This window comes from Microtus pennsylvanicus, chromosome 18 (assembly GCF_037038515.1).
Source record: "Microtus pennsylvanicus isolate mMicPen1 chromosome 18, mMicPen1.hap1, whole genome shotgun sequence".
In the NCBI taxonomy this organism is placed as follows: Eukaryota; Metazoa; Chordata; class Mammalia; order Rodentia; family Cricetidae; genus Microtus; species Microtus pennsylvanicus.
The window spans coordinates 16,094,218-16,107,602 of NC_134596.1; the positions used below are offsets into that span (position 1 = coordinate 16,094,218).

General features: G+C 48.5%; 1 protein-coding gene across 2 annotated transcripts in view; it reads left to right on the plus strand.

Annotated features, from left to right (window-relative positions):
* Positions 1 to 13,385, plus strand: part of Pcsk6 (proprotein convertase subtilisin/kexin type 6) — a 183,694-nt gene that overhangs the window by 110,018 nt on the left and 60,291 nt on the right. For both annotated transcript variants that reach the window (XM_075953248.1, XM_075953247.1), the window contains exons 11-13: positions 904 to 1,021; positions 9,306 to 9,494; positions 12,528 to 12,664. In XM_075953248.1, the coding sequence (XP_075809363.1) occupies positions 904 to 1,021; positions 9,306 to 9,494; positions 12,528 to 12,664 (444 nt within the window). The remainder of the gene's footprint in view (positions 1 to 903; positions 1,022 to 9,305; positions 9,495 to 12,527; positions 12,665 to 13,385) is intronic.

A 13,385-nucleotide genomic window follows, 5' to 3' on the forward strand; every position in this document is an offset into this window, starting at 1 on the left:
GTACTTGGAAAACATTCCTGTTGGCTGTGATGTATTAGAGAAAACTTGTCCCCGTTGCTGAAGCTCAGGTCCAACTCCCGTGACTCCAAGCTGCTGCCACTCTCTGTACATATAGGTCAAGCCATGCAACTGTGAGGAACGAGGGCCACTCCTTGGAATAAAGAGGTTATTGACCGAGCCTCTTGGATCTTCATTTGCAGTTGCTGGTGGTGTCCCGTAACATTGCCCTCCATGTCTATCTTGGTCTAATTAAAAAGAAAAATAGATTGTATCAGGTCTTGACCTTGCCCTGAAACTAAGCTTTGAAACTTTCTCTCTTGGCCAAGTCTAATCCTGGATCCAGCCAGCCCGACCGGCACGCCTGACAGTGTGCTATTGTCTTAAGAACCCTGACAGTAGCAAAAGGAAATTATATTTGAAACAACGGTTGGCCTTGTTGTTATGGTTTTTGATGCACATCACGGTCCTGTGCGTGGATTTTTAGGGAATGTGTGCTGAAGCTCATACCCAGAGCCTTGTGCAGGCCCGGCAGGTGCCCAATACCGGCACCCTGGACTCTGAGACTTTCGGGCTGGTTTCTCTTGTCTACTCTGAGTTTCTATATTGGCAGGTCCTCCTAACAGAAAGAAACCTGACCTTGTCCTCTCAAAAGAAAGTTCTGGAGTCTGTCCCAAAGTGGGACACATGTCCCAGCCATTTTTCCTGAGCTGAAAGAGTTCAGTTCAGACGGTAATGAGGCTGGACCCCTAACTAGCTACCAGGGGAACATGTCAGCACCTTGGAGTGACCTTGAGGTGGCGGAGTACTCGTGTGGCTGTGTCCTCCCGAGAGCCATAGGGCTGGGGGTGGCTTCCTTGCTGGAGGAGGCAGGAAGAGCTGGCTCTGAAGGCCCTGTTTTTTCAGTTAGCCATCTCTATGGATTCGGCTTGGTGGATGCCGAAGCTCTCGTCCTGGAGGCAAGGAAGTGGACCGCAGTACCATCCCAGCACGTATGCGTGGCCACTGCAGACAAAAGGCCCAGGTAAGTCTGCTCTGACCCCGGTGATTTCTAAGGTACCCGAGACCTGGCTGTGCAGCACAGGTGGGAGGGAAGTTGTTCAACCCTGCATCTCTATGTACCCAGGCAGGAGGATCACATGGGTAGTGCCCATCTCTACATGCCCGAGTTTTCTCTTACGTATTGTACAGCTAGGAGAAGATGCATTCCTAGATGTGCTACTGTTTAGAGGCCTCCTGTCCTTTTGTAGCAGATAATGCCAGTGTAGGGGAACTATTTCTCAGCCTGAATTTCTTGGCCTGTTATTGGGAAGTCTTATCCATATGTTTAGCATAGCCAGTGAGACCGGGGATTTATTTTGCCCATGGGAATACAAGAGTATCAGTCACAGGGTTCCTTCTGTTCCACCTGATAGAGTTGGCATCATAGTTATAGCCCCATTGCCCGAGAGCAACAGGGTCTGCCCCTCCTCAGTAGCAGGCTGGAGTACGGGGACTCATGGTCCACACAACATCTCTGCATATTTTTATCCATCCCTATAAACCTTCCTAAGGCTTAAGCATTGGAATGTTTAAACAGGCTCTGAGCAGGCTGTAGGACACTGGCTTTGTCTCTTTTTTTTCTGTGCTATCCTGTGGAGGAAGCGTTTTTAAACTAGTTACGTGTGTTGGTTGTGGATTTTTTTTTAAAGAAAACAACAAAAATGGACTGTAACATGAATCAGATGGGAAGAAGCCTGCTCCTTTCGAAAATCAGATTATCCTGAATTTGTGTCATTGCGGCTGTGCTTTCTAAGAATGTGAACACGGTGTTTTGTTCCCTTTGGGAAATGTGTGCTTGTGAGACTTGATGAAGTAATTAGCAGGGCTGGGATGTGACTCCGGTTGAACACCTGCCTGCCATGCGTAAAGCCTTGGTCCATCCCCAGCACTGAAAAACGAACCCAAGAACGGGGGCCAGGGACAGCTCAGTCATTAAAGCATGCCTAATGCAGAGGCGTGCGGACAGATCCACGTGATTTGGTGGTCAGCAGCACAGGCCTGTAACCTCAGCGTTGGGGGGTGGAGACAAAGGGATCCTCAGAAATGACTGACCAGCTAGTCCAGGCTTCCACGTGTGTGTGTGTGTGTGTGTGTGTGTGTGCGCACACACACAACACGGGGGAGGGAGGAGAGAGAGTAGGACACACTGTTCTCTCTACAAATACAGACCTCATCTTTGAGTTCTCCTCTCCCATTAACATATAGCCCTCAAAATACTGAGAGCTGTGTTTCTTGAGCATGCCTTGAAAACTGTGGGAGTTCAGAGAGTATTTGCAGGATGAATAGCCACTGAAGGACCTCCCAAAGCATATTTCCACCCTGTGGCTAATAGTACCCACTGACCACTGGGGCCATTGCTCTACGACCAGACAGGTCTACCAGCCGGCATGCAGGCCTCCCCATTGACTTGTTAAGGCCTCATTTCCTCTAGAAAGTTTTTGTGCTAAATCTAAGTAGGAGGGGGCTGCTGTGAGTTCAAGGGGGCCTTTGCCTAGGCTGACTTTGTCTGCTGGGAGCTGCCTGCTACACGGGTTAGGCGAGCCCATCTCTTGCTCTGGTCCCTGACCTATGGTGTTGCCGCTTCCCTCCCGCCCAGCTTCCCAGCCAGGGCATCTCCTGAATGAACCATTCTTTTCCTGCCAGAAATCTGTTTAAGATGATCGAGCGGTGCCTAGCCACCGAGTGCTTGTTTTTATTTTTATTTTATTTTGTTTTTTTGAGTGAAAGCACACAGAGTCTAGACAGCATAGAGGTTGAGGGAACCCACGCGAACATACAGTATGACATTGTTCCTATCCTTTGAGGAAAGTAAGGACCCTACCAACTCCAAAAGGGGGCAAGAATCGGACTTCTGTTTCTAAAGGAAAAATCCTCTTCCCCCTTTGCTGCTTTCTGACTCTGTCTGGAATTTTCAGCTAACCTCCTGTCTCAGACCACTTGCCCAGCTTCACCTAAGGACATAAAGGCCTTCAGAGGGAACAGCTAACCCCTCTCTGTCACTGTGTCTCACCTCCTACGGAGCTACAGCTTTGCAATCAGGCTGCAGGAGAGGTCCAGCTGTCTGCACCGGGCTGCTGACCCAATCTCCCATCTCTTGGCCTGTCTCCTTCTGAGTTCTTTTCTGGGTGGAGCCCCTACATCTTTATGTCTTAAATCTGGGCCTCTGCTGCTTCCCATGGCTAGACAGAGTGAGAGCAAGGAGGGGGGGAGAGAACGGGAGAAGGCAAGAGGGAGTGGTGGGGTGGGAATATTTGTATTATCTCTGTATATTGTGTAGGGCATGTTTACATGCTGTTCCCCTTGGTGAAAGTAAACGCTACCCTGCTGTAACCAGAGGTCCCAGCACTATGTTTACTAGACTTTCAGTCCAGGATCTGGAAGGCATTGTGGCCGCATCTGCTATGTCTATGGTGATGTTGTAGGGGGTCCTGGGTCAGAGTGGCTAGGGTGTTATTGGGGCACCCATCCCTTTGGTCGTATAGGGCAGCAACCCCTAAGTGGGATACATCCCTCTCCTGAACAGGGTAGGTCCTGGGACTCAGAGAGACAGAAGCTCACTGACAAGAACTCCCCTTGCTACAGAGCCTTCCTGATCACCCAGCCTTGCTTAGAAACTGGCATCATGTCACTAGGCCCAAAGGACCACATGGCACTGGCACTCAGTGGCCCCTGGCATCCCTCTATTGCTCGGCTTTCTCCTGTGCCGCCCAGCTGGTGTGCCACAGCCCCTGAAAGCTTAGTCCAGGATGAAGGGGACAGGAAAACCAACAGCCAGGAGTGGGAAGGGCTGGAGCGTGTGACTTCACCTGTGATGATAGTCACAATACATGACTTCACCTCCCTCTCCAGGAGAAAGCTACCCTTGGTTCTCTGAAATCTGAAGAGAAGACATCTCTGGTGTGGAGAAGGACTGGCCAGTGGGGGCTCAGGGCATTTACAATCTGGACACTGAACATTTAGGGACTCTTGACTTTACATAGCTGCTCCTCAGGTTATCATAGGGAACCCATCAGGGAAGAGGATGACAGGAAGAGTGTCTTAGGTGACAACCCAAGGAGCAGGACCTCTGCCCTTACTAGACCTTGCTGAGTAAGCACTACAGCCCATTGTCCCCGAAGAACCCACAATACACAGGGCTAAAGCCAAGGCTTCCTCTGCAGGACCCACAGTGCAAGACTTTCATGGACCGTAGTCTGCAAATGCTAACTCTAAATGCCAGAACAAGGGACGATCACTTGAACCTAAGGACAAGTAGAAGCTGCTTAAGTATCCTGTGGGTATTATTGGATGAGAACCTAAGCGTGACCTGGGTAGCAGCTTCTGTGATATCCAAACACAATGTAGGTTGAAGGCATCCTTCCCTGTTTTGGGGCACAAGAAATTTTAATTTATTTAGAGCCTTTTCTTCCATGAAGGGGTGGCAAATAGGATCATAAGCAGTGACTTTTGCCTGTGCAGAATGACTTTTGAATCTCTGTGTAGAGGCGGGTAAAATGAATTCTTTCATAGCTTCTATTCAAGTGAAAAAAAAAGACAAGCTTTGTATAATTTCTTTGAATTATTAAAATCACAGTTGACCCATTGGGTTTTTCTGGCCAGCGCTTCCCTGCATTTTAAAACATCCAGACTTCTGTGGAGCAGTCTGTGACATCCACGGCTCCCGACTTGAGGGTGGCGAGGTAAGAGCAACAGGAGTCAGCTAAGCCGGCAGAGAGCGCGAGAGCGGTACCTGCGCGTCTTTCTCTGCTTTTCCAGGTTCCCATCGACCTATCTTTTATTTCAAGCTTCTTTCTTATTTTATTTCAAGCTCCCCCCTTTCCATCCTCCTTCTTCTCTCCCTCCCTTCTTCTATAGACATTGAGGATAATCTATACAGAAGATGATCAATTCATAGATGTCTGTCTAGAACTGACTCTAGGTTAATTGCCTGCTACCTCTTCTGTATTTCATTATTTCTGGGATTTCATTAAGCCACACTGCTTATATGATACTCTCTGTATGTCTGTGAATGACGGATAAGGGGTGACAGTTTCATTGTTTGCATTGCTGTTTAAAGATGCCTTTTTCATTGACTGTTGCTGACTCATTGGCATTGGACTCGGAGCCTCTGATGCCTTCTCTAGTGCCAGAATTGGATGCGGTTCATCTATTCTCCTATAAGACACACCATAGCCTTCGAGGACCCAGGAGTAGCTCAGCCTGAGCTTGAGGCGTTTAGGGTCAGGGCTTGAAAGTAGCAAAAACCCCAACGAAAGTTTGAATGTGGAAAGCCCACTGTTACAGAAAGTGTGAAATGGGAACCTGCGTGTAGTGTGAGAGCTGAAACAAGAAACCAAGTGGCCCGACCTCAGCTGGGACCTGTGCTGGGTGACTCGGACTTCGCTGCTCTGTGCATGTCCACAGATGACCCCAAAGGTGCCATGAGTCTTAAAACTGAGTATACAAATAACTTCTAGTGAGCAGGCAAAACGGCAAACTCAAAATCTGAACCATAAGAACTGACTGTGGATTCTAATGTCTATTTTAGCTGCCTATCAGACTTAATCTCAGACTGTTGTTAGCACTGGACATAGAATAAAAGGGTGTGCTACAAATACACATTGTATGCTTTGTAGAATGATGAATTATGGATCAACTAATCTAAATTAGTTGTAGAATATGTTCATTTTTATTGCTAAATTTTATTTCTATCCTAAATGTCATGCTATGGTTTAAAAATCAAAAGTAATCTCATCTAGTTGGATATATAATCCCAGCATTCAGGAGGTGGAGGCTGGAAGGTCAGGATTTCAAGGTCATCCTCCTGCACATAGTTGGTTCAAGACCAGCCTCAGTTATATATGACCTTGTCTCAACTTTCCCCCAGTCCAAAATATACACGCTCATGTGGTATATCATATGTCACTAGAAAAAAATAGTCTTTCCTTGAATGATTCTGTTGGTAGCATTAATTCTCAAACACAGATCTAGGAGGTGTCTCACTGAGCTGTTTTCCCATACTCGGATTTAGTATGTAGACCCTAGTGAATACTCCCACCTACCCACTCACGACTCTTGGAAAGTCACTGAAAATAGTCCCTGGACAGGCTTTTTCTCTGTGGGCCCCAGAGCTACCCCTTCTTCCCCATGCAGATGCTAAATATAGCACAGGGAAGATCTCTGTTATCTCTTGACGTCCATGGGTATCTTCAGAATTGACTGTTGAGAAACAGGAGCTCCAGTTCTTTCCCCCAGTTCTGCCAAGTGGAAAGACAGCATTGGCCTGCCAATGCAAGGCTGCAGGAGCTGAGTGAGGACCGGGCTGCCAATGCAAGGCTGTAGGAGCTGGAGTGAAGTCTTCAGCGTGAAACTAAAATTCATGGCTTCTAGTAGCTTCTTGGTTAGATCAGAAAGATAAGTGGAGAGTCAGACAGCACCAGCGGGCGAAGTTTCTAACAGGGGTCTGCCTTCCTCTGATTGTCTCTGCTGCTTAGTTACTTGAAGATATTTATCTTTGACCTTGAATATTATTCTATTACAAGTGCCAGAAAATTAGGAGTTTTTCTACATCTTTATACATTGGGGAAAACTAGGAAGCCACCATATTCATGGTGTGGGTGGAGATTATGTTATGTTATGATGGCTTCCATCTAGTATCCCTCTGCCTTCTTGGAATGGAGTAGGTCTAGCGTCTTAAGGATGCAAGGAGGACTTCTGGTGGTGAGTAATGGGAAGTGGCATTTCTGTGTCATTAGGGATCTCATTCAAGTCCCCAGTGTCCCTCAGTTAAACAGAGACTGCTCCTTTAATTCACTGAGTTCCTCCAGGACTCTGGGAAGATGACTCCACACGAGACAACAACTTCAGAATTTAATTGCAGAAAGCCTTTGCAGTCAGGAGCTTTAAGATCTTCCTAAGTCAATTTTTATTATTAAAGAACAGTGTACACGTGACAATCATAGACCCTGTGATTTTTAAAACCAAGGTAAAAAAAATTAAATTTACAGTTAAGTTACGTTTTCTGTATTGTCTTTGCAATGATTGCAGAACAGGGAATAGTTCCCATTGTTTTTTAAAGCTCTATCCCTTTTATGAGCTCGCTTACTTTCTGTCTTGGAGTTAAGTGAACCTTACAAGTAATGGCTTTTGTCACTTGGCTTCATGACTTCGAGTTTCTGTCAAAAGCCAAGACAATTGCAGCTCGGATGTTTTGACCATTTCCAAAGCCTCCTTTTTGCTTTTCATTAAGAAATGTAAAAGCCCCTTATTTGGGGTGTTAGGTTATTTGCTTCAGCAACAGCAGCAGAAATAAAGGCCAGGAAGGACATCTTACCCTTGCAGTGAGGAGTGTCCTGGGTACCAACCTTTCCCTAGGACTTGCAGGAATGAGGAGCCCTGGTAGCCGAGTGGTTTCACAGTTAAGAGATTTCACATAAAAACTAATTGTTACAATTACTTTTGTGCCCCGGGCAGGCTGGCCCCCAACCCCAGAGGAACTTAATATCTTGGCTGTGAAAACCGAGACAGGAGACGCCATTAATTCCTGCAGGGGCTGAACTGCCCACTGGCCCGCCATCCTGGAACAGCGGCAGAGTGGCTCCTGTGGGGGAGACCAGCCCAGACTCCTCTCTTAGCGGTCACACTAAGACAAGAGAAGCTGAATGGAATGAATTCCTCCTCTAGATTTGGGTGCATTGAGCCCTGAGCTGCGACCGTGGGCATTGGCCGTGGAATGGTGTTTAGCTCTGTTTTTTTTTTTTTCACTGTGTTCCTGTTCACTTAAATCTTGTGTCCTCATCCTTGGGATCCAGGTTTCCTCAGTAGGTTCCATGTCTATTTCCAGAGGGTGGTGACTGTTGTCAAAAGACTGAGGGAGGGAACAGGGCTTTAATACTGGTCAGAACCTTGTTGGCTTCGATGTTGCTTTCTCCTTGGGGAAGTGTTAGAAGGTTAAGATTGAGGTCATTCCTGGGTCTCACATTTCAAAGCCCTGGAGGGACACTGGTGGCCCCCCATGAGCCCACCTTCGCTAAGGAGACTCTTGTCACCAACCCATTCGGGTTTGCATTTTGAGTTCATAGGCCAGGTACTATAGGTGAACACTAGTTGGTAGGGTACATGGGTCCACTATGTGAGCCCTGCAAGGCCTGGGTCTCTCTGGAACTTTCTGCTGTGTGCTGCCACAGTGCTGGTGCCCCTGACCAATAAACCCAGACAGTAAAACCTGAAGAAAGCGATGAAAGGAGCCAGCCTCTAAGTCAATTTATGGTACATGCAAAGTGTGTTTTTCAAATTTTTACAGAGTCTCGGGGGCATTACATCACTCTTCCTAGCTGTTTTGAATGGTTTCTTGTGACTCAGGCCCAGTAGAGCCCGGAGATACCACTCCTAAGAGACTCCAAGCACACATTTGTTCCAGGCCTCTCTAAAGTAAAACCCTGCACAGAGAGAAAAGCCTTCCTATCATAAACCCAGCTCAGGCCAGGTAGCAGGGAATTCCTAATGTGCTAATTGGGTGGCAATCAGGTCTCTACCAAAGAATGCCATCTTTATTCAGTTTACAAATTGGTAGGGAGGGGCCAAACTTTTCAAGTCATAAACCCTCAAAGCAGCCTGTGGACCACAGGTTTGGGTGACTGGAGATGTAGAGGTGTGCTTGCCCTCATCTTCCATCCCATGTGACAGAAGGGCCATTGGGTTGTGAAAGTGCCATCATTCATTCCATTCATGGGCCGGTGGGTTGGCAATCTTCCAGCAGGATAGCTGGAAGTAGACCAGCTGCGCAAATTTGGTCTCTTGAATGTGAGTCTACCCAAGGAGACATGGCACAGAGATTGAACCTTTGCCTCCATAGCCGTGTGACGTTGAGTGCAGTCCTTACTTCTCTCTGAATGGATGATTTAATCCTCATAAGCTTTCCAACCAATGCCTTGTGTTGGTTGGTCATCATTCATAATGCTATCTCCAAGGATAAAGCCGTGTAGTTCTTAAAGCTCTTGAGACAGCGAGTTGACTCCATGCTATTTAAAGAGGGGTACCTCCTGGGTGCCAAAGGGAAGGTCTCCAGATACAATGGCCCCAAGTGTACATGAAGACCCATAAACAAATTCTAGAAATACAAAGTTTTCTGAGCAGTGGCCAGAATGGAGCACCCAAGACTGTGACCCTTGGGGACTCCCAGAAGCCACAGCACGGAAGGAACAGACTAGGGCACTGGAGCACATGGCCCTCCTTGTGTGAGAGACTAAGACTGGGGTGTCCAGCACTGTGCTGTTTTCCCTTCCCAGGAGCATCCCCATAGTGCAGGTGCTGCGGACCACAGCCCTGACCAATGCCTGTGCGGAGCACTCAGACCAGCGGGTGATCTACCTGGAACACGTGGTCGTCCGCATCTCTATCTCACACCCACGCCGGGGAGACCTCCAGATCCACCTGATTTCTCCCTCTGGAACCAAGTCTCAACTTTTGGCAAAAAGGTAAGGCCACACTCTCTTAGGATTTGCTCCTCACCAAGGCCCTGCAGGCTCTTTGAATCCCTGCACGATCCCCTGAACAGGGAAGTGGGGATTCTCCCTGGGTCTACACAGGCAGGACCTACAACTCTGAAGAGCAGGCCAGGGTCTTTAAAACAGACCTGTGAAACCTTAATCTTTGAGAAGTGATAGGCGTTGTTGCCTGTTGGTGGGGTGGGGTGAGAGTAGAATTCACGTTATGTCCCCATTGTTCCTTGAAATGCCTTAAAGGTCATGACCATCCTGTTCAGTTGGCACTTAAGCTGAGGTACCCCAAGGTTTGTTTTTCTCTGGGAACATCCCCCACAGTTCTGGAATGCTCCCAAGGGCCAGGAGTGACTCCTGAGGTACAGGGGTGGTTCTCAGGCTCTTCTCCACAGCCTCCCCTCTGCAAGGGCTTGAGCTCCAGTTTGGGACTGCGGGAGCTTCCTCGCTTTCTGCAGGGTTGTGGAAGGCTGTGCTGTGCAGTCATGTCTTGGATGTCTTATGTGCACTTATGACATGAAGGCAAGTGCTCAGATGGGCTTTAATAGCTTGCAGGAAAATAGAGCAGGGGCATTTGTAGGAACCTGGAGGAACTTAGGGAGAGCTAGGGCACATATAATCTCTTTCTAGCTACCGAGAGGGGCTTTGTTTGTTTTCCACAGACAAACCAATATTTCTAGAACTTGCATGTGTCCCTCAGCCCTTGAGGAAGTGCCTGTGCCTAGGTGTACCCTGTCTGTCATACCCCTTTTTTTTGGGGGGGGGATATAGGAAGCCTGGGAGATTGAGAAGCAAGTTGTATGGGAAACGCTCACACACCAGGCAGGCAGGATCCACCATTTTCCTTAACACTGTAACCACTCTTCTTAAGTAAGACAGCTGTAGGAGGGCCATGAAGGGTTTCCCGGAGCACTGTCCCAGGAAGAGCGGTCCGTTCTGTGCCTTCCACCCTTCTATGTGGCTTCCAGTGTCAGCAGTCCACAGATGGGGCAGCAAACATTGGGCCACGGGCCTGGCATCAGCTTAGTTCTCAGTGCAGTTGAGTCAGTGTGATAGCAACTGTAGTGGCTGGGCTCCAGGAGTCCCTAGCAGCTCCCACTTTCCTAGCAAAGGCCAGCATAGAGGCATCTCCTCTCCTGAAGGCCACCTCAGCCGTGTTCAGCCACACTCATCCTTGCTCAACCTCTGCACGGGGGTGGGGGTGGGGGGAGGGGGTGGACCATCAGGGACATGCAGTTAGAAGGTGCCAGCCAGCAATCTGAAGCTTGAAGGCATTTGGCTTCCACATTTTAAACATGTTGTCTAAAGAGCTACATTTCTAGCATTTGCTAGGCTTGGAGGCTCGCCCTCTCGGAACCCACTCTAGAACAGTCTAGTGGAGGACAGGTCTGCCTCAGGGGCACCCCGTGCTGCCTGCTCCATGCTCCAGCCTAGCTTCCATCTCCTCCCAGCTGTGTCTACACCTGGAAGCATCAGAGTTTGCGACCCCTTTGTGCCCTGCACAGAGGCAAAGCCTGCCTGAGAGACTCAGGTGTGGATATTCAAGGCCACGGGGGGAGGGGGTTGTGGCAAGGGGCTGGGGGCAGGTGGTAGGCAGGAGAGATACGGTGGATACGTGGCTTGTGTCTTGGAGCACGGACAGGTAGGCTTATGACCCAACCTCTGCACAGCCCAGGAGCCAGGCACTTGACCTCTCTTTATTGCTCATCTGGATATACCATCCCACTAATCCATAAACATTAAACATGTTATAAGAATCAAATATGAGAATAGAGATAAGAACGCTTGGCTGCTGTTCATGTCCCGCTGAAATCAATCCAGCCCTGTGACCTGTGAGAACCTTCCAGCACCCAACAGGCCTACTGCCAGCTGTGCCTTGCTTCCCCTCTGACCTGTCAATCACCCTTATGTATCAGCCCAGGTGTCTGAGCTCCCTGCAACCCGGAGCAGGTCCTGTGGGTTTGTTCCGACCTCCCCGGTTGCTAGGAGTGCCTGTAAGTACTGGAAAGCATCGCCCCGGGGCCACCTGGCAGTCTTGGGAATTTGGGGTTTTGCCAAGAGTCTGTGCATGCTATCAAGATTGTGGTTTGGGAATCCGTTACTCTCTACCTTACTTCACATCTTACTGGGCTCTGCAGGCATTTCAGCTTGCCAGGTTTCTTTTTTTTTTTTTTTTTACATTGAAAGTTGGCATTCCTATTCGACAAGACAGTTTGTCCTTGTCTTAGCTCCGGTGTGTCAGGTTCCACTTGGCTTTGTATGAAAGTCACCCTTGACCTTGGCTGTTTCTTAGAACCATTTCCCCCTGAAAAGAATGTTTACTTGAACAGCATCATGTTGTTTCCAGTGTTCAAGGAACCCCCAGGCCAGAATGGAATCAAAAGGCCTTATTTGATCTGACGGACATTAGGAGTCTGGTCCTGCATGCAAACTCTTATCTCCAAAGAGAAATGCCTAGTTTTAGAGGGCTGGCCGTGTAGCTCAGTGGTAGACTGCTGGCCTAGCATGACAGGGTTTTGGTTCAATCCCACAGCATCGAAAGAAGGGAAAATTGGTGTTAACTGTTTCTTCTTTTTCTGTTTGAACTAAGTAGGAAAAATGGAGGAGGCTGAAGGTTCAGGGGCTAGTGGCGACAACTAAGGAAAGACTGTCTAGTCTGGAAAGGGGGGACCATCAAACCTCCAAAGAGTACACTACCTGAGTGTATGCAGAAAGCCTCCTCTTCCTCCCCCCACCCCAGGCCTCTCCCAGAGGACACACAGACCAGTCCCTGTTTGTTGTTGGGCACTTGAGGTGGACCTGCCTCACCAAATGTAAAGAGGTTCTGTGAGCTAATGGCTGTGGGCCTCAGCTGTAAGACTTTGAAAACAGCCAGAAGAGTCAGTGGACAAAGGCACTTGCCCACCAGCCCACCTGAACTCGAATCCCTGGAACCCACGTGGTGGAAGGAAGAGAGCTGACCCCTGCCCCAGACAGGGCCTTCACTTTCTAACGCAGCGTTTCCTATTGCAGATTGCTGGATTTCTCCAATGAGGGGTTCACAAACTGGGAATTCATGACCGTCCACTGCTGGGGAGAAAAAGCTGAAGGGGAATGGACTTTGGAAATTCAGGATATCCCATCCCAGGTCCGCAACCCAGAGAAACAAGGTCAGTGGCTCTCGGCGTTCCACGGCCTCTTTCATGTGTCAGTCTGAATGGCAGTGCTGCTGGTCGGTCATTGTCATAATCGTTTTCAAGTTCGGTAACTTCTGTACATTCATGACGACTGTTGCACAACCATCCCATTTGATTCCAGAACAGCTCACCCCCTCAGAGGCAAATGCTGTACTGTACAGCAGTGGCTCCCATCGCTTCCCCTGACCACCTGCTGCCTACCTCCAGTTTACTTCTTGCCTCTGAATTTTTCTATTTGGACATTTCCTGTAAATGAATGCGTGCGGTGTGTGGGTTCTTTCACTCGGCATTATTTTCAAGGTCAGTCTATGGCGTAGTATATCTCAGATTTCATTGCTTTCTTGACCAAATAATACTCCTTTGGATGGTATCCTGTTTATTGTTGGCCAGTCATTGGCTGATGGAAACATGGATTATTTTCACCATCTAGCCATTGTGAATGGGACTTGCAGGAACATTCGTGGGCATGGACATGGGTTTCCATTTCTCCCAGTTTTAACCCTAGGTGTGGGGTCGCCGGGCCTGACACTGCACTGTTTTAGCATGTGTTCGCCAGTGTCAGGTAGGTGGACTCCTCCACATCCTCTCCAGCGCTTGTTGTTGACTTCTCTGTGCTAATCACCATCTGGTGGGTGTGAGGTGGTAGCTGCCGTCTTGATTTGCAACTCCCCGATGACTGAGGAAGTTAAATATC